This window comes from Phacochoerus africanus, chromosome 4, assembly GCF_016906955.1.
Source record: "Phacochoerus africanus isolate WHEZ1 chromosome 4, ROS_Pafr_v1, whole genome shotgun sequence".
Taxonomy (NCBI): Eukaryota; Metazoa; Chordata; class Mammalia; order Artiodactyla; family Suidae; genus Phacochoerus; species Phacochoerus africanus.
Genome location: NC_062547.1, coordinates 108,711,595 through 108,733,761, shown reverse-complemented (window position 1 = coordinate 108,733,761; position 22,167 = coordinate 108,711,595). Strand labels below are relative to the sequence as shown.

The window sequence follows — 22,167 nt, the reverse complement described above, 5'->3', positions numbered from 1 at the left end:
AGCAACCCCAACCAGGATCACTGAAGGATTCCTAAGTCTGTGTAGCTACTCTCTTTCATTCCAGTAGATGCCGTGTTCTTCTGAGCTCCCTTTCCTCATCCTGTGTTCTCTCATAAATCTCTACATCAAAGACAACCCCAAGATCATGGGACAACATTTAGGACATTTGGTTTCACCCTTTTCCTCTGAAATCATTTAATAGAAACTAATAAAGTCATTTCACAATGATGAGATTACAAATTCAACATTTCCCTCCCACTAGGGTAAAGAAATGATCCAAAAGCCCAGCCAACTCAAAATAAATCACACCATTCTTCTTTCAATTTGTTTCTAGCAGTGGTCTCCTCAGTAGAAAAATGCTTAATTTTTTCTACTGTAAAATGTCAAAAGATCCATTTGATAAATCTAAAGCACACAACAAAATAGAAGGTACATCATTAAGTGCTGACAAGCTCCACTTTTAGCTTTACGATCATATTTATTATAATTCCAAGGCAATCTTCCTCATTAAATTCCATTTCCCTAATCAAATCATATTGTTTAAAAAGGCAATCTTACTGAACACTTGCTGTCCTCTCTGTATTACAGTAACATACATCCTTGCTCTCTCTCCACCCCAACACTTCTAGAGCATTTATGCCATTTATAAACTGCCTGACAATGTCACCACCTCTTTTTTGTGATTGAGAATAAACCACTTAGTCCAGAGTCATTTCAAAGTTCCCTTAAAAAAATTTTAATGGTTATAATGGAATAAAACCTTTTCCAAGACAAAAGTATGTTAGAATGAGAAATTAAATAAAAATAAGTTGCTTTTCTCAAGATCTCAATAATAGTCTTTCTTCAGTGCGAGGCTGATTCATCTTGAGAAGTTGATAACTTAGGGTCTTCTTAAAGCTCCTCAAACTGAAATCCTGGAATGATTTAAATAAATGGATCAGGGAAGGAAAAGACATCATGAGCCATGCATGGGCATTAAAGGGCATAAGGAGAAATGGAGAGGACTCAGTGGGCCTCAGAGTGGTCTGGTGAGCAGGAGTCAGGAAGATGTAGGGGTTCTGAACAGGTTTATACTTATTCCATTCTTTTAGAGTCTTTTCTTTCCTGACTTCAGGTGCCCTGGAACCTGAGGTACACATTCAGCCAGATGGAAGTTGAAGAGCAAAAAAGCTCATCTGAGAGTAAGACAAGGGCTGAAATTCTATTACTACTTTAATGATCAGCTGAGCCTCTAAAACATGGTATTTTTGCAAAAAAAAAAAAAAAAGATAATTTTTAAAAATACAGTTACGTGATAGTGCAGTGTCAAAAAGCCCTGTTTAGTATAGATACTCAAATGAGCGAAAATGGAGGGAAAAAATAATTTAGAAATAGAAACTGTTAAAAGGCTAAACCTTTCTCTTGATAGGATACCACCACCTACTACAGGAGCATAAGCACAAAGTGCAGGGAAAGCAAGATTGAGGGAGTGACAGCGTTCTGTAAACATATTTTGAAAACCACTGACCCCAAGTTTCAGAACTTTCTTTCTAGGAAACCAACCTTTAACTTGTATATCTTTGCTAATGAGATAAGAGCAAACATGCCACCTCTTAAATATGCCTCATCATTTTTGCTGCAGCGTTTCACACCTGTCTTTAAGTAAAAACAAAACAAAACAAAAGAGCTACATACTTTTATTTAGCTGAAGAAATTATGTAGGCGCATGGGCAGAGACAGATCTCACAGTCATACAGTTGTTGACTGAACACGTATCATTGCCATGAATACATCCTTTACCCTAAAAAGTGATTGAGCACCAAAAGCAAAATTATTTTATTTTCCTTAACAAAAATGGAGTGTCAAAATAAGTGCTTAGGCAAATCCTAGAACAGAAACTGGCCTGTTGATGGTGGACCTCGTTAAAGCACAACACAACAATGTGTGTTTACACCACCCTTTTATTTCATAGTTAGAAATAATACAGTTCCACAGGGTAAATCATCAATAAATAATGGTGTTTAATCATTAAACGTAAAAATCCCAACTCTTTGGCATCTGACAGGATTCTATTTCTTGTCAAACTAATGACTGTAGAGATATAGTTAATCTTAGTGATCATTCGTCAATACAATATGTTACAAAGGTGCAATTTACTTTAAAATGTACAACAGCTGAAAATTTCCAGCCCACCAAGAAATATGATCAACTCAGTAAGATATGGGCCAACTTTCCCAAGGCTCTTTCACATGATTTGCCTCAGTGAAAGTATAATAAACATTGATTAAGAGTTCCTAGGGTTTTCTAATACTTATTCTGTTCTAAATAGAGTTTGTCATTCATTCCGGCTAAAGAAAAGTCACAACTGCACCAGGAATGAGCCACTAATTTAATTAAAAGGTGTTCTTATTTTATAAGTAAGATTGCTAACACCTTAGAAACTCACAGCCCCCGAAATAAAAACTAAAATAAGCAGGTCTAGGCTGCCAGAAATGCCAATTCAGTAATAAATTGCACCTTCAAGAGTCAAAAAAGAAAAAAAAAAAATAGAAACTTTTACAAAAGGTAAGTTACATACATTTTTTTTCAAAATATATTCAAGAATAGTTGAGCTGTATTTGTTACTAAAGCCAGGGCATTATTTCTTTAGCAACAAATTAAACCAGTGCAATTGACATAAATTGTTAAGTAATCCAGGATTAACCCATTAAAACTGTAGAAGCACTTTAGGCTCCAGCACTAATCCTAGAAACTGGAATTTCAATGCATGCCTGCCTGTGCTGCACAGAACTAAAACTGGAATGACCCGATGCCATGCTGAATGGTATCACTTCATACTTAGTTTAAGCATTCGATAGTAGAAATCATGAATTCCTCTATTAAAGTTCCATTCACTTACAGAACATTTAGATGCAAACAGTATTATGCCTATAATCCACAATTTAAAGAATCCTTTCCATTTTAAAGTTCCAGGTGAACTTTAAATTAGAAAATAAGCACTAAGGAAACTTTTTCAACTTATGAAAACTTCATATTGGAAACTTTTCGGAAAAGTTTCCCCCCCCCACTGTAAAATAAATACTTTGTATCCCAAATTTAATTTTATTAAGACACACTTTAATAACGCTATAAAGAAATATTTTACAGCCATAGAGATCAATAACTTTCCATGCGGAAATAAAAAAATTCATTGCTCAATAATATTATTGAGGCAAGTGAAGAAAGATTATTCTCTTGTCAATCTGAAATGTTAATTTTTTTCAGTGCAAAACCAGTTATAAAATATTTAAACTCAATATTTAAAAATAAAAAGTGGTCCAATTTAGCAATGTTCAAGTTCTAAATTTCATAAAACAAATCATTACATACATTTTATAGTAAAATACAGAGATTAAAGAAGTACTTGAGTACTTAAGATATAAATTTCTAATGAATCATACCAAGTCAGCAACAACCAAGCAGATAACATTCCCAATTTGAGTATCAGAATCTTAAAGATGATATTACTGCACCAAAGCCTTTTCTTCCTAGCTAAAAAGCTATACAAACTAATGGTCAACATTCTGTTTTCCTTGCAGTTGCGTGCTCTAGAATGATTACCCCTCAAGTACCTGTTATTTCATTCCTGTATTCAAAATTTGATCCAAACAATGTTTATGTTCCAGGAATACCTAACTGATAGAACCATCTATAATGTAAAGAGTCCTGTACAGAGTACAACAGTGAAATTTTCTAGCCAAGTGTAAACTGATTTACACTCTCTGCAAGTCACTCATGTGTTATTCCTAGCAAACACACGGTCCCCTCTGAGGGTGAGGTGTTGAAGCTGGTACTGTAGCACTTCTGTGTCAGCTGGCTCCTTGATGTTCATTTTATCTAGATTGAGGTAGTCCAGAGATTTGGAGTGAGCCCTCTTACCTTTAAGAAGACAAAGAGGCAGAGGCCCATGGAGGGCCTTATAAGGTTCATAAGGTAAGGATTTAGTGCACTTGTCTCCTGAGCTAGGCATCCGCCTTCGCCTCCTGCCATTGACAGCTGGAATCTCGTATGGCTGGTAGTACCTACTTCTGGTTTTATACAAACGAGAGGAACGTGCAAGTCCTGCATCCAGCTGTTTGGAGCGCAAAGAAGGCACGGCTTCTCCCTTACTCTCTTCACCGCCTGTGCACTTCTGGGCTAACTTCAAGAGTTCCTCACCGGTTGTGAAGCCAACCAAATAGTTAGAGTCCATGTGGAGGATCTGGTAGCCTGACACAGTCCGGCGCATGGGCGAGCACGGCGTGCTGGAGCAGCGGGGCTTTTCCGCCTCTGCCTTTCCCGGGGAGCTTGCCTCGGCCACGGGCAAGGGCAGACTGGTCAGGGTGCTTCTGGACTCTCCATTAACATCTACTTCCATCTTAGGCACCAGGCTGCACGCTCCTAAAAGCAGACAGACTCATATTAGAAGAGTATAACACGCAGAACCTTGGGCCAAGCTGGATCGTTTACGGAGGCTCAGAGAGCATGAAATAACCCTGGCCTGAAAAACAGCCAGTGTACAATTGACAGATTTTTATCTATGTCCATTAAATGTTCCACAGCAGGCATGAAATGACTATTACTTCAAGGACTCAAAGGCAGGTTGAAGTGAAGTCTGAAGGACCACTAAAAAGTTCAAACGGAGAAGCAAACAGAAAACAACAGTATTTTTCTAAATACAGTGCTCCATTCATTCACAGCTTATTCCTTGATGTGATTATTAAGCAAATCAAATACAGATCTCAAATGAAAAGCAATTAAAAATAACCATACAGGAGTTTCCATTGTGGCTCAGTGGTTAACGAATCCAACTAGGAACCACAAGGTTGCGGTTTGATCCCTGGCCTTGCTCAGTGGGTTGAAGATCTGGCATTGCCATAAGCTGTGGTGTAGGTCACAGATGCAGCTCAGACCCGTGTTGCTGTGGCTGTGGCGTAGGCCGGCAGCTACAGCTCTGACTGGACCCCTCGCCTGGGAATCTCCATATGCCACGGGTATGGCCATAGAAAAGACAAAAAAAAATTCATGAGAATCCACAAAATATTTCCAACTTGAAAACTAAAATCTTTACATTTTCCACTATTTAATTTAAAATAAGTGCTCAGCTCTTCATACCTGCAGTTCTTTTCAGCTGTTTGAGGGGCATACGATAAAACATAAAAGCCAATCAATTTCTCCCAAAAATCCAATTTAGACCTAACTCTTGAGGGAAGATTCCCCTAAATCTTGTAAATGTTCCCCCTTCCATACCGCCAATCAATTATTTAAAAAAAAACACTTTGTAGTTTAAAAGTTAATCCTAAATCCAGTATGTCACGCCATATTTAATATTTAACATATATAAAAATGAGATATTATTTGACTAATTTTAAAATGTCACTGAATGACAGTTATTTTATTCTGCAATAACTTAGACATTGCACTTTTGAATAGTTTAGTAAATGGCAGAACAATTCACAATAGTAATATTATTTATTATTATGATCATATCGCATAATGTGAAAAACCACAGTGACAGGAAGTACCACAGACAATGGCCAGGTTCCTAAAAAGTTGTAGATAAATAAAATTTAGGAAACTAAAATACTAAAGGAAACTGAGTGACAATGTCACTTCTGATAAACTTTATTTGATCTTCAATTAGAATTAGATAGCCCAGGGGTTTTTTGTTGTTGTTGTTTTTGTTTCTTTTGGCTACATCAAAGGTATGTGGAAATTCCTGGGCCAGGGGTCCCACAGCAGTGGCAATGCTGGCTCCTTAACTGCTAGGCCACCAGGGAACTCCAATAGTACAGTTTAAATGTCTCAGATCACTATTCAAAATGAAGTCAAATAATAACATGTCAAAAAATAACATGATTTTAAGATTAAATACTTATTGAAAAAGGCTACTATGTTAAATAATTCTTATGTATCCCTTTGTAAAACAAATACCTTTTTCCTAATTGAAGCATTTTTTAAAGTCTAGATATTCATTTAAAACTTAAGCAATCAGAAAGCTAAAAAAAGGGAGTTCCCTTTGTGGTGCAGTGGAAATGAATCTAATATCTATGTGGATGTGATTTCAATCCTTGGCCTCGATCAGTGGGTTAAAGATCTGGCATTGCTGTGAGCTGTGGTGTAGATCACAGAAGTGGCTCTGATCCTGCGTGGCTGTGGCTGTGGTGTAGGCCAGCAGCTGTAGCTCAGATTTGACCCCTAGCCTAGCAGCCTTAAATAGCCAAAAAAAAAAAAAGGTTAAAAAAAGCCACAACTTTACTCCCTCATTTGCATGCTGTACTTTCTTTTCCTTCATTAGAAAAGAAATAAACAAGACTGTGAAGAAGTTACCAGATGCCACCCTGTCCTCACTAGGGTCCATACATCTATGGCACAACTGAAAACTAACATCGATAATGTATCCTGAGATAAAGCCAATGCCAAAGGGATCCAGAGAGTTTTGCTTACTTACTTTTTATTATAAATATTAGATTATTTCTAATTTTTTTCTTTTTTTTTTTTTCTTTCTAGTGGCCACACCTATGGCATATGGAAGTTCCCAGGCCAGGAACTGAATCTGAGCTAGAGATGGAACCTATGCCACAGCTACAGCAACGTCAGGATCCTTAACCCACTGCACTGGGCTGGGCCAGGGATCAAACCGGCACCTCCACGGAAACAAGCCAAATCATTAACCCACTGCAGCACAGTGGGAACTCCAGACTATTTCCAATTTTATTTAACCAAAATACCCTAGTCCCTCAACACATCTATATTTAAAGTAATCGGCTTTATCCTATTTTATTAATGTGAAAATAAATTTATATTTGATTGTATAATTTATAAGCCTATTGGGAGGATGGAAAGAGTAGGTGACTACCACTTACACGGATATACATACAAAAAGATTTATGAAGATTTCTCATCTAATTAATTTTAGAGAGCCATATGAAGCCTCATCAGATTTTATGCCGAACAAACAAAGGTTTAAACCAAATGACAAGTTAATCTTTCCTTTCTCACTAATTCTATAGTCCAGAAAGGGCACAAGAGGACAGATCTAAGGCCTTCAGCATACCTAACCTGACAGGCAGCTACAGGTGGGAAGTGTTTTTCTGATACTTCATTCTGAAAGAGAAGGAGAGGAGGGTCAGTGAGGCCTAAATGATCACGGCTGTGGAGGAAATAGAGCACACACAAAACAGGCACCCCACCCAAGGAGTTATCCAGGTGGTGACACTCAAGCAATCAGTTCACGGGAAGTGACACAGTGGTCTAGGTAGGTTTCTTCCAAATCCTGCAGTCCATGACAGACCATGGCTTTCTACCAGCTATCTTACTGTATTCTCATTTGGTATATTATAAATGTCCTAAAATCCAGGAAATCACACCTCACCCATTCTGAACTGGGTGATAATTCAATTAGAAGCTATGCTGAAAGTCCTCTTATTTGCCTGTCAGTATAAAAATTGCTAAGCAAGCTAACAGGGTACAAAGTCACAGGAAAAAAGAGTGGGCACTGGCTTCTCTGGTCAATAGGATCATCAAAAGTCTGTTCTCTCACTAAGCCAACCCTGCTACATCAAGGAATTCTTAGCATCTCTGCAAGTTGAGGATAATGGGTGACTGGACACAAAAGTTTGAGGGAAAAAGTCAGAAACGATTTATCATCTAGAAAATAAGTACCTAGAAAATTAGAAAAGTGAGGAAAGTAGGTGAGGCAATTTATAAAAGTCAAGATTGATGTGATGTGAAATAGACCCTATTTTAGATGAGTAACCATCACTGGTTAAGTTTCCAGCAGCCAGTAACACCATAAAAAATATCACCTGGCATGGACAAAACTATTCAAAAGGATCTTCAAACATCTACCTGATAGATAATGATTTAACCTAGATTAAGTAAAAGATATAGTTTAAGAACCCTGGAAATTTCAACCAAGCAACCTACCCTACTTTAAGAAAACCTACTATGCTTTACTGAGATAAACAACACACTTTTTGTAGAAAACACTACTTAACCAGAAAGTTTAAGAATAAGCATTTCTAATATTCTCTAATAAAAATCTTCAAACTAATAGCTATGGTCAATACTCTATATAAAATTTCGGAGTGAGAGTCTTACTGTACTAGAACATGAAAATGCTTTTTTAAAATATTACAGGAGTTCCCATTGTGGCGCAGTGGTTAACGAATCTGACTAGGAACCATAAGGTTTCGGGTTCAATCCCTGGCCTTGCTCAGTGGGTTAAGGATCCGGCAATGCCGTGAGCTGTGGTGTAGGTCGCAGACGCAGCTCAGATCCCGTGTTGCTGTGGCTCTGGCATAGGCCGGCGGCTACAACTCTGATTAGACCCCTAGCCTGGGAACCTCCATATGCCACGGGAAGTGGCCCTAGAAAAGGCAAAAAGACAAAAAAATTAAAAAATAAAATAAATAAATAAATATTACATACATAACAGCTGCTACCTGCTGGACTTATGCTGAGTAACTCTAGGGCTGGAAAACTGTACTTTTTAACTATAAAACATCAGTACTTCTGCTCCAAACAATTGCATGTTCTCAAAACTAAGAGCTCTTTGAGGTGGTTTCATAGTCTCTACAGTGTGCTGTCCTATGTACAAGAATATCTCCAGATCTTGACTCATGTAGGAATGTGAATGGTGCAACCAGGACTCTGCAAATCCCTTACAGATTTTTAAAAAATGATCCTTTGTACTTATATTTTGCTCTTTTAAAGAACATCTACTGTGTGGCACTAAGAAAGCTATGTGGAGGCTAGCTGATTGACAAGTAAATATTTCATTTTTAGCTGGATAGAGTGCTGCCTAAGCAGCATAACCTTCCATTCTTCAATGTGACAAAAAAAAAAAAAAAACTCTTTATGATCTTAAATTGCCAAGAATTTTCTGACTGGATTTACACACTGGAGCAAGATCCCAAGAACAGCTGTACCATCAACATTTAGTTATCTTTTAAATAGGCAGAAGTGGTGAAGAGGAAGAAGTCTAGGTACCCAATTCCAAAAAAGCAGGGATGGAGTTCCCGTCATAGTGCAGCAGAAACAAATCGGATTAGGAACCATGAGGTTGTAGGTTCAATCCCTGGCCTGGCTCAGTGGGTTAAGGATCTGGCGTTGCCTCAGCTGTGGTGTAGGTTGCAGATGCGGCTCAGATCTGATGTTGCTGTGGCGGTGGTGTAGGCTGGCAGCTATAGCTGCAATTGGAGCCCTAGCCTGGGAAGCTCCACAGGTGCAGACCTAAAAAACAAATAAAATAAAATAAAAATTTTTTTAAAAAGTGGGGTGATGCAAAAGACAATAATGATTGAAAGGTCTCAAAGTCAGCATACCTTGATTTATAGATATCCAATAATTTGCACTGCAGAAATTCTTATTAAAAGGCATCCAACTGGAAACTCAGCTGCCCTGACTACATCCAGAGACAGCCTGTATTAGTCATCTATTCTTCATATTTTACCGTGAAAACTCTGCTTAGGGTTTGCTATTTTTAACAATATTCATAACTAAGCATTTTCTTTTATATTTTAAAATAAATCTCATATCAAAAAAGCATACAGCAAAGATAAACAATTACAAAGCACTCTTGAAAGTCTGTGCAACAGGCAGCACTGCCACCAAATCTATAAGAATAAATATGAACTGAGAAATCAGGTCCACAGCTAACTTCTGCACTGCAGAACACCTCAAGTCAGAGACTAACAATATGTACCCTTACTGCTTCCACTAATTTTTTTTGTATATAGTTGAAAGCAAAAATAAAAACTAGAAACAGAAAACAGAAAGTATTATTAACAGAAGCAGCAGTATTTGTGAAATAGAGACTCTAGAACAGAAAATGCAACAAGCATTAAAAAAATTAATGTGTAATCGAACAATCCTTTTAAAACTGAGTTTCATAAACAAGCACCAGGAACAACTATAATTTCTTTAAATGACACCTACAGATCTTCAACATCAAATTCCCTCACAATCCAATCAGGAAAAATGGCACTTAAATATATTTATACAGCATATGAAAGACCTGGCAATGCTGGTAGGTCCCACCCTATTTCTTTGAAATGTATGAGAATTCAAAACTGTACAAACCTAGACAAGGAAACACTTTAGCATTTAGTAAGAAAATGCACACAGTGTACATTCTAAAAACATCAGGTACAGCCTGCAATTGTGAAGTTTGGCTGAAACTAAAGTAAACAGTCTAAACCACAACACACAAGTAGGCAAACCTGGTGCACCAAGAGCACATTCAAAAGACTGTGACTATATGGAATCTACTCAGATCTGAACACCCTCCAAGATACCAAACTTCCTATACACTTGGCACCAGAACCAACATTTTGAAAATATAACCTAGATGCCTCAGCTCCTTAAACCAGCTCTGAAAATAGCTGGTAAGTTTCACAACTGCTATAGAAAGAATTCTTTTTGAGAAGTACTGCATTCTGGGAATTTTTTTTTATTCAGGCTTATCAAAAAATTCACCAAACGGCTCCATATGCTTCAACTGCTTTTAGCAACACACAGCAACACCCCTTAAGATAAAACAGATATAACATAACTGTCTTAAATATACTGAACAAAAAATGTCATCATGTGAATAAAATCCTTTTCAAGAGGTACCTGAAAAGAACCATTCAGAATAGAGTCATTCCCTGAAAAATGGAGTCTTTCCTAAGTATGACTATTATCTAGAACCATCTAGTTTTAATGTCAGAATCCGCTAGGAGTTCACCTATCCAGAACTTTCAGTCAGAGAAGAGGACACTTAGCTGCGAAGGAGGGGGCCTGCCCAGAGCCAGGCCTGCAGTTCCAGGCCTCCCTGCTCTAAGCCCAGGGCTCCTTCAGTGTCATCATGCTGTGTTTCTAGCACATGGTTCTCAACTTGCCTGCACACTAACACATTTGAGGAGCTTCAAAAAAGACTGATGTCCCAGATTTGTGATTTAAATCAACAAGGGGGTACCCTTGGCTCTGAAACTGTTAAAAGATCCCCCAGTGATTATAATATGTAGACATGTTTGAGAACTTGTCAGATAAAACTTATCAGACAGAAGAATTTCACTCCTGTAAGTTCTTGCCGTCTTTTTCTTAATCAGTAATTAAAGTCACATTAGTGAATACAACTTCTGGCAGCTTCCAATCGCTAACAACCCATCCCTAAGGCCTTTTAATCTACTGTTTCTAATCCACTATGGGCTTAAAAAGCATCTGCTAACCAAACACGTTAAAGCTAGATATAAAATAAAAATAAATCTGCACTGAATGAAAACTGGGCCCCTTCATCTGCGCACACTTTGGTAGAGTTAGCTTCTTAGAAGCCTCAGTCAGGTGCAGCCACTTTGGAAAATGGTTTGACAATTTCTTATAAAGTTAAATAAAACATTTATTAAACAACCTACCTACCCTACCTGTGGTTATTTACCTTAAAAAAATAAAAATGTATGTTCACACACAGACCTGAACATGAATGTTTATTAACAGTTTCATTCATAATCAGCAAAAACTGGAAACGATCCAAACACCCATCAACAGAGTAATGGATGAAGAGACTGTGGTCCATCCATAAAATGGAATATCAGCAATGAGGAGGTGCAAACTAGGATTATGAGAAGTGAAAGAAGCAGGTGGAAAATGTTATATATTGTATGATTCCATTTATATGACATTCTGGAAAAGGTATAGCTACTGGAACAGAAAACAAGCAATGGTTGCCAAGGGCTGAGTTCGGGAGGAGGGGGCAGACTACAAAGGGCACAAGGGAATTTGGGGCCAGGGTGAAAATATTCTATACATTGACTACACTGGTCATTATATAAATGGATACATTTGTCAAAATTCAGGGAATGATACACCTTAAGAGGGTGAATTTTACTGTATATAAATTATACTTCAATAAACCTGATTTTAAAAATAAAAGAAGCCTGTTACATATTTTCAAATTCTTGATGGTCTCACAAGTTTAAAGGTTCTTTTAAAATTCTGATACTGACTAATCTCAGAATCAGAAGGAATCTTAATGGTTGTCCAATCTATATTTGAACATCTTCAATAACAGGTAACTCACTACCTCTCAAGTTGGTACATTTCTCCTTTTGCAGCTCTGCTAGGATGTCTTTTTTTTTTTTTTTTGTCTTCGGTCTTTTTTCTTTTGAGGGCCGCGCCCACAGCATATGGAGGTTCCCAGGTTAGGGGTCAAATCGGAGCTGTAGCAGCTGGCCTACACCACAGCCATGCCAGATCAGAGCCATGTCTGCAAACTATACCACAGCTCACGGCAATGCTGGATCCTCAACCCACTGAGCAAGGCCAGGGACTGAACCTGCGTCCTCATGGATACTAGTCAGATTCATTTCCATTGAGACACGAGGATAACTCCTAGGACGTCTCTCTCTCTCTTTTTTTTTTTTTTTTGTCTTTTTGCCATTTCTTTGGGCCGTACCTGCAATATATGGAAGTTCCCAGTCTAGGGGTTGAATCGGAGCTGTAGCCGCCGGCCTACACCAGAGCCACAGCAACGCGGGATCCGAGCCGCTTCTGTGACCTACACCACAGCTCACGGCAATGCTGGATCCTTAACCCACTGAGCAAGGCCAGGGATCGAACCCACAACCTCATGGTTCCTAGTCGGATTCGTTAACCACTGAGCCATGGTGGGAACTCCCGGATGTCTTTTTGATTTATATATATAACTACATCTATAACTATAATATGGAGAGAGAGATACAGAGACATACTCCTGTAGCTTCCACTCATTGCTCCTAGTTTTGTGCTTTCAGTTGAATGAGTGAATGACTCAGCCACATCATTTCTTAACCAATATCCTCTAAAAGTACTTTGTATTTAGAGTTCTCAAATTTCTTGGTTTTTTTTTCCTCAAAACTGAAAGTTTTCATTATGCTACCATTTTTTTAATGTCTTAAAATACATTTTCATAAATTTGACAGGCTAGATCTGCTAAATGAAGCAACAGTGTTTGTTTTCCCCATCATTCTTCTCAATCATTCTGCTACTGACTAACTTGGAAATTATTTACTATGAAATTGCTTTTTCAAAAGATTATGACCATTCTACGCAATTCAAAACAAGGACCTACAAAGATATTAGCCAAGTAGAATAACATACCAAAGCATCAAATCACACTAAGATAAATTTTTTAAATGCGGAAAATATCATCATTAAATGTTTCCCCTTCAAAGACTTGGAGCCACACAGCCAACTGTGTCAGCCCAGATACAGAGACACACTGAAAAAAGACAACTAAAAGGAAGACAGCATTGCCTATTTTTAACAGTTTAAATTCATGGTGTGATAAAAGGAATGTCACACCTGCTGTGAACTGCCAAGACTAAGCGAAAACAATGTTCCTTTCAGTCACCTGTTTGCTATTCTTTACGTATGATAATACAAAATGAGACTTTTTGAAACTATTTCACCAACCTTTGGAGATTAACATTTTTACTGAAATTTCTCTGAAATTAGAGCAACTACCACTTCCCTACTGTCTTTCAAAACATTATTCCATAAAACATCCTTTATCTCATAAGAATAAAAAAAGAATCTACCCAATCAAAAAGTCAGACATTTCAAACATTAGCAACATATACAACATCAACATTTTGTAACAATAATTTCAGTCTCACCATTAAAACTTTCATAAGCATAGTATACATATTTATAAAAATGTACCGACATTTTGTATTCATCTACTTATATAGTACTTAAAACACTTTATATTATATACTACATTCATACAACTAGTTAACAAACAGAAAAAGCAAAATACAACTTACCAGACTAAATCCCAGATGTCACTGTACAATTTCCAGTGAGTCCCAGGGGAACATAGGCATAATAATTTCTCTGCTCTACTCCAGATACTAAACATGAAATACAAAAATAAACCTTTAACAAGTAACACAACTTACAAAGCAATTATATCAATTCTAGCTGCCAAACAGGATGAAACTAGCAGGAGGTACTAAAGTTATATAGGATACAATATTAACTAATTCAAGCAATTTTGAATTTGTTTCAGCTAAGCAAAACCTCACACATTTTATCATGCTTGTTCCTCCGTGTTCTGTTGCCTAAACTCTACTTGGAGACTAACTAGCTTACTGGGCTAAATAAAGAGCTAAGAAAAAAAAGGGGGGTTTAAATATTGGTTCCACCATCCTAATCTTATTCATGTGTTCAACAGATTCACAGTATCCTTTGAAAAAAATAATGCTGAGCCCGGGGTGAAAAAGAACAGGTCCTAGTCCTTGCCTTGCTAAGAACTCTGCCTCTTGACCTTGCATAAGCCATAATTTTTAAAATGAGGACAACCATCCTCCCTCCTTCACAAAGCTGTTAATGTGGACCAAATGAAAAGTAGGTGAACATGTTTTGCATACTGCAAAGTCCTTCACAAATATGTGATATTATTATCACACAATTAATTTTTGGTGTTTACTCTTTTTAGCCATAAAATAGCAAAAATCCTTCATAAGCCTGCTCTCAGAGTAGAAGGTTCATGGAAAGCATTTTTTAAAGAGAACAACTTGAAAAAGACTTCTTTATAGTTATTACATTGCTTACAGTTTCTAACTCTCTTCTGTGCCTTTCACCTCTTAACTGAGGAGGAAATGCATAAGAAAACATATCTTTATCTCCTACCTCCCAAGTTAATTGGGGTAATTTCTTGAGGCCAAGAAAATGCCTCAAAGTTTTTTTCACCTGTAAAGGTTTCGTTAGTTGTTGGGTTTTCTGTTGTTCTCTTTCTGTGTTCTGTTTCTTCACTTGTTGGGGATGGGTGGTAGCTCAAAGGAGTTGAATAGATTCATTTTACTCATGAAGGTGCACGAAGCCTGAAGAAATGGCAACAGTTCAATATGGTCCCCCCAAAATATTTGTTACTTTATTATTTTCCTTACTAGCACAGAAGGGTTTTATCCAAAAGAAATGGATTATTACATAATTAATAAAGATATTTGCTTGAGACCCTGGAAGGAGCTAATAGACCAAGAACTATCATTCCAAGAAACCAACATGCTTATCAACCTGGAGACCATCTTTAGATTTAATTCACAGACACCTTTCCTTTCACTTCTTTCTCCACAAACTGTTTTCAAGTTGGGTTACCAAGAAAGCTAGATAATTAAGTCATCTCTACCAACAAAGCCTCTGGTTTTAAAATAAAATGAGTTATAATGCAACAAAAATTGTTACCTAACAATAATTTTTATTTAATATAATTACCCCCAAGGAATCTCTCCGATACTCATGTAATCAAGTTCAAGTTGATTTCTTATTAAAGCAAATGGATTTTTAACAGGTAACGGAAAATTTTTAAACTATTTTATTTTCAGCACCTTCTACAAGCCAAAAGCTGTATGCAATTTATATCATTTAATATGAGCATGTATATACTCCATTAGGAAAGTATTACCCCCATTTAAAAATATTCCATCATGTACTACTACCTAAGCATCAGAACAAGAATCTGAACCCTAATCCCTCTGGCTCCAAAGCCCACTGACATCACTTTACCCATATGACTCTGTACAGAGATAAGCCCAGGTGTACAGCTTCCTATAGAATAATCACGTTCCTGAAAAGTGCATATTAATTAACTTCTTTAAATGGAATTAAAATTTAAATGTGAGGAGGCACTCTATTTTTAATTTTTTAAAATTTATTTATTTAAATATGGCCACACCCACAGCATATGGAAGCTCCTGGGCCAGGGAGTGAACCTGTACCTCTGGCAGTGACCCAGGCTGCGGCAGTCAGGTTCTTAACCCACTGCGCCACAGTGGGAACTCTAGGAGACACTCTATTTCAAAGCTCTATTGTCTCATTTGTAAAATGGTTGGCAGGAGGTAAGTTTTAATTACTAACAAGTTATTTTCAACTTGAAAAATATTAGGATTCTAAGGCAGTTAGTGGAGAATCTTATACAATATCATTCTAAATCATGGACCCTTTCTCCAAAGAGCTTATGAAAATTTTTTAAATCAAATTATAAGGCAGGAAAAAAATGTACCAGCCAATATCTGCAGGTCATGTGGGTAGCTGCCAAATACAGAACAAAATCTCCAATTAATTTTTCAGGGTTATGTCTATCACAAGGTGAGGTTCCATTTAGACCTTTATAAATCTAGACTGAAAACTTAGAAACAAGAATATTAAAAAAAACCTCCATACTGTTCTCCATAGTGGTTGCTAGCAATGAGATCCTGCTGTGTAGCACTGGAAACTATGTCTAGTCACTTATGACGGAGGATGGTAATGTGAGAAAAAAGAATGTATACATGTATGTGCAAGCAGGTCACCATGCTGTAGAGTAGAAAAAAAAAAATAATGTACTGGGGAAATAAAAAAAACAACAAGAAAACTAAATTTTTCAATTTTAAATGAAGTTTTATAAAGCTACCTAAAAATCTCAAACTTTCATATAATTTGCATCAGGTATTTGGTGATATGTTCTTCTTTTCAAGCTTTTAAATGCACTGGAAAAATACTTCCATTATCTTTTCAACACCACAAGGAAAATAAATCTAAAACTTCATTCTGGATTTGAAGGCATAGGAGCTTAAAGTAATATCCAACTCTTGCACTAGAGGTGATGTGGAAGTCTAGGAAATGGTTGGTAATTTCATAGTAAACAAAATGTAGTAACTGATTATCCCTATTATGCCAGTGCCAAGCCAAAAATAGAATACAAACAGAGTCCAAGGGAGCAACACAGGGTGAAACCGAGGTGCAGGAAGTTTGTTCCAGTTCTCATTTTTTTACTCATTTCTAACTCTGCTTATTGTCTGGTGTGTAACTGCATGCTATCCATGCACAGGTAGTAAGAGGATGATGATGATGAAGATGGTGAAAAAGAGAAAAGCATTTTAAATAAAAAGAACAAGCTCAGGAGTTCCTGCTGTGGCACAGTGGATTAAGGATCCAGGGTTGCTGCAGCTGTGGCTCAGATTCTATGCCTGGCTAGGAAACTTCCATATGCCACAGGAGTGGCCAAAGAAAAAAAAGAAAAAAAAAAGAAAGAAGAACAAGGTCAGGATTTAGTATGAGAATATGGCTTCTTTAACAGATTGCCTAGTTTTTCCCTCGTGGTGCAGTGGATTAAAGATCCAATATTGTTACTGCACTTGCTCAGGTCACTGCTGTGTCACAGGTTTAATCCCTGGCCAGGAACTCCCACATGCCACAGGTGCAGCCAAAGAGAGAGAGAGAAAGAAAGCCTGCAAAAGAATCCAGCAAAAATTATAATAAGGATTTTACTGTCATCTTCCATTAGAAACAATTAAAAAGACTTCAATTCAAAAGTTCCTCCAAATATATGCCTTCCAAATAACACATTTAGAGTACTTTAAAATCCACAAATCTCTAATATTTGTAACTGATTTTGGCCAATGTTTCGAACTTGAAACCTTGGCAAGGTATCAATGGATTTCCTTCCCAAAACAGTCAGCCAGAGGGAAAAGAACTCACATGAAATCCTTACAAAAAGGACAAAATACTTATAAAAAACAGAAGTAAACAGAGCAAAGGCTAGAGTATATAATGCTTCTAGCCACAAGCAGCTGAAACAAACAGAAAGCCCTATGACATTATCCTGAAAGCAATGAAAACAGGAAAAATTAGGCATGGCCAAGAGCTGCCCAAAGACCTCTGCATAGGGAAGCAGTGGGTGACTAAGCAAAAGACACCAAACATTTGACTGCAAATGAAGCTTCTACAAACAGAAAGTGCAGACATTAACTAGTAACTGTGTCAATTTTCTCAGGCAGCGTGATAGATATCATCTTCAATAAATAAAGAAGAATGTCCCTCAAAAGTAGGGTGACTGTATGTCTCAGTTCACAGCCAGTGAATAATTATTTACAGCACTCCTTTTATCTCTCAAAGGTGTCCCAATTTGGTGGTTATATCGTTATCCTACTTAAAAGTAATATATAACAATGGAAAGGCCAATTAACTAAAAAAGAAAGCCCCTTCTGCTTGCATAGTGGTTTTCCATACAGTTCCAAGGAGTATTTCTTTAGGTGTATCTACCCAGCCATTCAATCATTCATTTACTAATTCAATAATATTTCTTGATTGTGTCCCAGCCTTGTGCAGGCACTGGTACAAATACAAAAAATGAAGACAAGATGGGAAGACAGACAGACATGGAAATACCTAAATCTAACACATATAACAGTAAATCTAAATGACAATGGAAACCTAAAGAAGGGATGTTTTTCCCAAAAATATAGAAGGCCCATATGGAAATTTTCAGGCCCCCACAAAATCCCTACACACAAAAACCCCACAAATCTCTGGCTACATTATAGATCCACTACAAAATACCATTTTAACAAAATACCATTTTAACAAAATTTAACAAAATATCATTTCCACAAACCACAAGGCTACAAATATGATCAGCATATAATCCTTGAGAATTCCAGTAAATAAATCTCATGAAATCATTAAAGATTATATTATGAAAAGCAAGATAAATTTTAGGCAAAGAAAACTGGTAGATTAGATGTTACAGGTTCTAACTCTTGTTCCTAAAACAAGACAAAAAAAAAATGGAAGCAAGTAGTTTCCTCTGAGTGGCTACTTGAAGAGAGACCAATAATGAAAAAGCACTTGGAAAAAAAAAAGAGCAATTTTAAAAAGTTCCATTCAGATAATGAAAACATTTTGCTACCAATAGTCTCCAAGATTACCCTATTAATTAAAAAAAAGGACTAAAAGATCTCTAAGTAACAGAACACTGAGCAGAAATAAAATGGTTTAACTGCCAAAGTTCAACTCACAATGAAAACAAATTGCTTAGCTATACCGATGTGCTCATTTTAAAAGTTACTTTAAAATAATCCTACTTTTCCATTTGCATCTCATAAAAATTAAATAATCAATCATATTTTAGAAGAGTTAGGTAGGGTGTGCCTTTTCTGAAACCATCCTTGCTTGACCCTACAAACAAATTATTAACCACACCAACCTGGAAACAAAATCTAAAATTGATTCAGAAAGAAGAAATGTGTTTTTCTAATATTAGTTCTTTTAATAGTAAATTCCATAAAGTGCAGCATTCATTTTTTTTCTATTTTTATTAGAAGAAACTAAAGATAGATTACTAAGGTCTTATTATGTGAAATCATCCTACTTTCAGAAGAAAATTCAGTTTCACTACAAATATGACTAACAGTAACTGGAACTGCAAGTCTACATGAAGTCTTTACAAGAAATTTGCCTCTTAGGAAAGGTAACTGAAATGGGGCAAGTGTACACAGTGGAATTGGCTAACCTTCCTGATGAAAGCTTAAAACCAAGAACTTATTTTGATAGGCTGGTAACAAAATCAGAGCTCTCTCTGGAGGAAAAGAGCTGATTTTCCCCTAGAGAATATAAATCAGCCCAAAAAAAAAAAAATTAAATCCTGTATATAAGATTTTTATTACTCCCATCACACTAAATCTTTTAGGGTTAATGTGTACACTAGCTCTCTAATGTATACAAAATAAACAAATTCACTGACCATTATGTAAGGACCATAAATACCCTTTATCATATATCCTGGAATAGTTACTACTAAACAGTCTTATTTGCAATTATATAAAATGTTGGTAGAAGCAAAATCTAAACACCAGTTCTTATCAAATCAAGAGGTCTCCAGGCTCATTAATCCTGGTATTTCATCCCGGTCATTTTATTAAGTTTATAATGCATTCACAGTTACATAATAAAAGCACTGAAATATCTGTGAAACACTCATTAAGTATAATTGTGTAAGCATAAATCGTGGTCTTGAATTAAAAAGTACCAAATCTTCGGTGATAATAACCAATACTGTATTTCGAAATGACTGGGAAAATAAACTTTGGGAAGAGGTCATTTCTATCTTTCTACGGTCTAATCTGCTCTATAGGGTTGGGGGGGGGCGGGGAAGGCAACTTACAACTCTAAATTGCAGCGTAGCTCATCTAAGAAAAACAATGTGAAATGAAGAGTCCAGAAAGTGAGAAATGTGCAAGAAGTGTCCTTTCGGCTAGGCTCAGCAAGCTATAAAATGCTACTGACTCCATTCTTCCTCTTTCCTCGAATGATTAAAAAGTTCCCAGCCCAGCTTTACCTGTGCACCACAGCCATAAACATACACACTCATCGTCCTGGCCCAACACAAATGAGTAAACCTTCCCGGGTGCAAACAGGCGTGGGTCAAGAAGCAGGGAGATGTGGAACACTTGCAAGAGGAAGGGACAGGGCCATCATTCCTTTCGTGTTCTCATCTCCTTTCTGGCAGAGATTTGCAGATTCCACCACTAGAGAGAGTTTGGCAGCTTCACAATGGGGCCGCCTTCTCAAGGTCTTACTTGACTGCCGCCCTCCTGGAAATCCCTTTCCTCCACTTCCCACCCGGCCCAAAGTCCACCCGCGACAGGTGGGGCGAGGGCGGAGATGCCCAACGACATCTGTCGCTTTCGCTTCTGGCCAGGACCCGGCCCCAAACCACGCGCGCGGTCCCAAACACCGCCGGTCCATCCGCCCCCACGACAACAGCAGACGCGCTGCGGGCGCTGGCTGTGGGCTCCGGGGCGGTCTTGCCCCCCAGTTTCCTGCGCAGACTAGGAGGGCGGGCGAGATAAGGCCGTCAGGGCTCGCCCCGAGGCGCTATCTGGCCGGGGCAGTCGTACCCGGCGCCCGGCCGGGGCGGACAGTCAGAGGCGCAGCAGGCCCGGGTAGGAGCTACTTTCAATGGGGCCTCCAGGCCCGCTGTCCCGCGGTGCGGGCACCGCGGCGGCGAGGCCAGCATGCCCGCCAACACGCCCCGACTTCCGCACCGCCACACCAGGGGAAAGGCACTTGGGGTCACCGAGTCCCGCACCTCCCCGGCGAGCGCACGCCGCGCGCACACGGGGGCGCACGCCCCTGCACCCTCATTCACACGCGCTGCACACTCACGGCGTTTCCGACCCCACCCCTGGCCCAAGGAACTGCGGGCTCGCGGCACTCCGCCAGAGCCCCACCCAGTTCACCGGACCCCAGCCCTCTGCTCGGGCACCGGGGGACAAGACTGTCGAGGCCTGGAGCGGCTGAGGCCGCACGCCGTTCATCCTGGGAGGCCCGCCCGGCCGGGGTTCCCCAGCACCGCGCGGGCACTGCGTGCCCGGCCTCGACACGAGGCAAGAAGGGGCGGCGCCGTGACTGGGGTTGGTACCCGGGATCGGTGACTGAGGCAAATCACCCCCCCCACCAACAACCCACCCACCCATCACTACCACCCTTTCTGCAGCACAAAAGGCTGAAGAAGGAAACGCCGTCCCCGTGCAACCTACCAGTGGCCCACAGCTCCGCCGCCTTTGCTGTGCCTGGGGCCGCGGAGCCGTAGACAAGAGAGGGAGAAGCGCAGGGCTGCGGCACCGAGATCCGGGCTGAGGCCGCCAGCAGAGCCAGCCGGGTACCCTCTCAGCTCCCACCGCGTACGGCGCCAGCTACCGCCCGGCGTAGTCCCCGCCTCCGCCGCCTCCGCCCGCCTTCCCGCCCTCCCTGCAGAGGCGCAGCCCGTCAGCGATGAGCCCGCCTCCTGCGCCGAGCTCACACACCCGGAGGAAAAGAGGACCTGAGTGAGAAGGGAAGCAAGAAGCCTGAAGAAGGGGGCGGGGCCCGAGGGCAAAGGGGGTGGAGCTGCTGACTGGGACTGTGGTGGGAAGAGAGGTCTGAGCACCCTCTGTGAGGTCCAAACCCCAAACAACAATTCTAGAGCTCCCACTCAAAGGGCTGGCAATGCTCAGGTTGCCCCAGTTAAGTGGCGATGTTTATCATTGGTGAGTCTCTGCTTTAAGGACGCAACCCTGAGAAATAGAGAAGACTAGAAGCTGATGAAATAATAAATTATAGGGTCAATCTTAGAAAAATGCTAGATATCTAGTGAATGTCGGGAGAAGGGTAAAATTCAGATTCTGATTTGATTAGCCCCATGTTTGAATCTTCAGACTTGATCTTTTCCATTCTTGTAAGAAATTCCTTCCTTTGATCATTCTTTTCTACACTCGATTCTTGTATCTCTCTCTGTCAACCCGGTTAACAAACTTCAGAGATAAGAACTGTTACTGACAAGGATAGAAAGCCCAGATAGAAACCCAAGTAACTATGGTCAACTAATCTATGACAAAAAAGGAC

General features: G+C 39.0%; 1 protein-coding gene across 4 annotated transcripts; it reads right to left on the bottom strand.

Moving 5' to 3' along the window:
* Positions 1 to 1,660: 1,660 nt before the first annotated feature.
* MACIR (macrophage immunometabolism regulator) lies at positions 1,661 to 21,497 on the bottom strand. 4 transcript variants are annotated; one of them, XM_047778384.1, is made up of 5 exons: positions 21,324 to 21,497; positions 14,716 to 14,846; positions 13,788 to 13,874; positions 7,055 to 7,104; positions 1,661 to 4,398 (listed from the first exon to the last, which is right to left on the bottom strand). In XM_047778384.1, exon 5 carries the CDS (start codon positions 4,373 to 4,375, stop codon positions 3,752 to 3,754), a length of 624 nt encoding a protein of 207 aa, XP_047634340.1. In that variant the 5' UTR covers positions 4,376 to 4,398; positions 7,055 to 7,104; positions 13,788 to 13,874; positions 14,716 to 14,846; positions 21,324 to 21,497; the 3' UTR covers positions 1,661 to 3,751. The 4 variants fall into 4 exon arrangements, with proteins under 4 accessions (XP_047634340.1, XP_047634341.1, XP_047634339.1 ...); XM_047778385.1 differs by having other exon boundaries at positions 7,060 to 7,104; XM_047778383.1 differs by lacking the exon at positions 7,055 to 7,104.
* Between the last annotated feature and the right edge of the window lie 670 nt (positions 21,498 to 22,167).

Excerpts from the sequence above, each read along its gene's own strand:
- MACIR (XM_047778384.1), bottom strand. The coding sequence starts at position 4,375 with ATGGAAGTAGATGTTAATGGAGAGTCCAGAAGCACCCTGACCAGTCTG.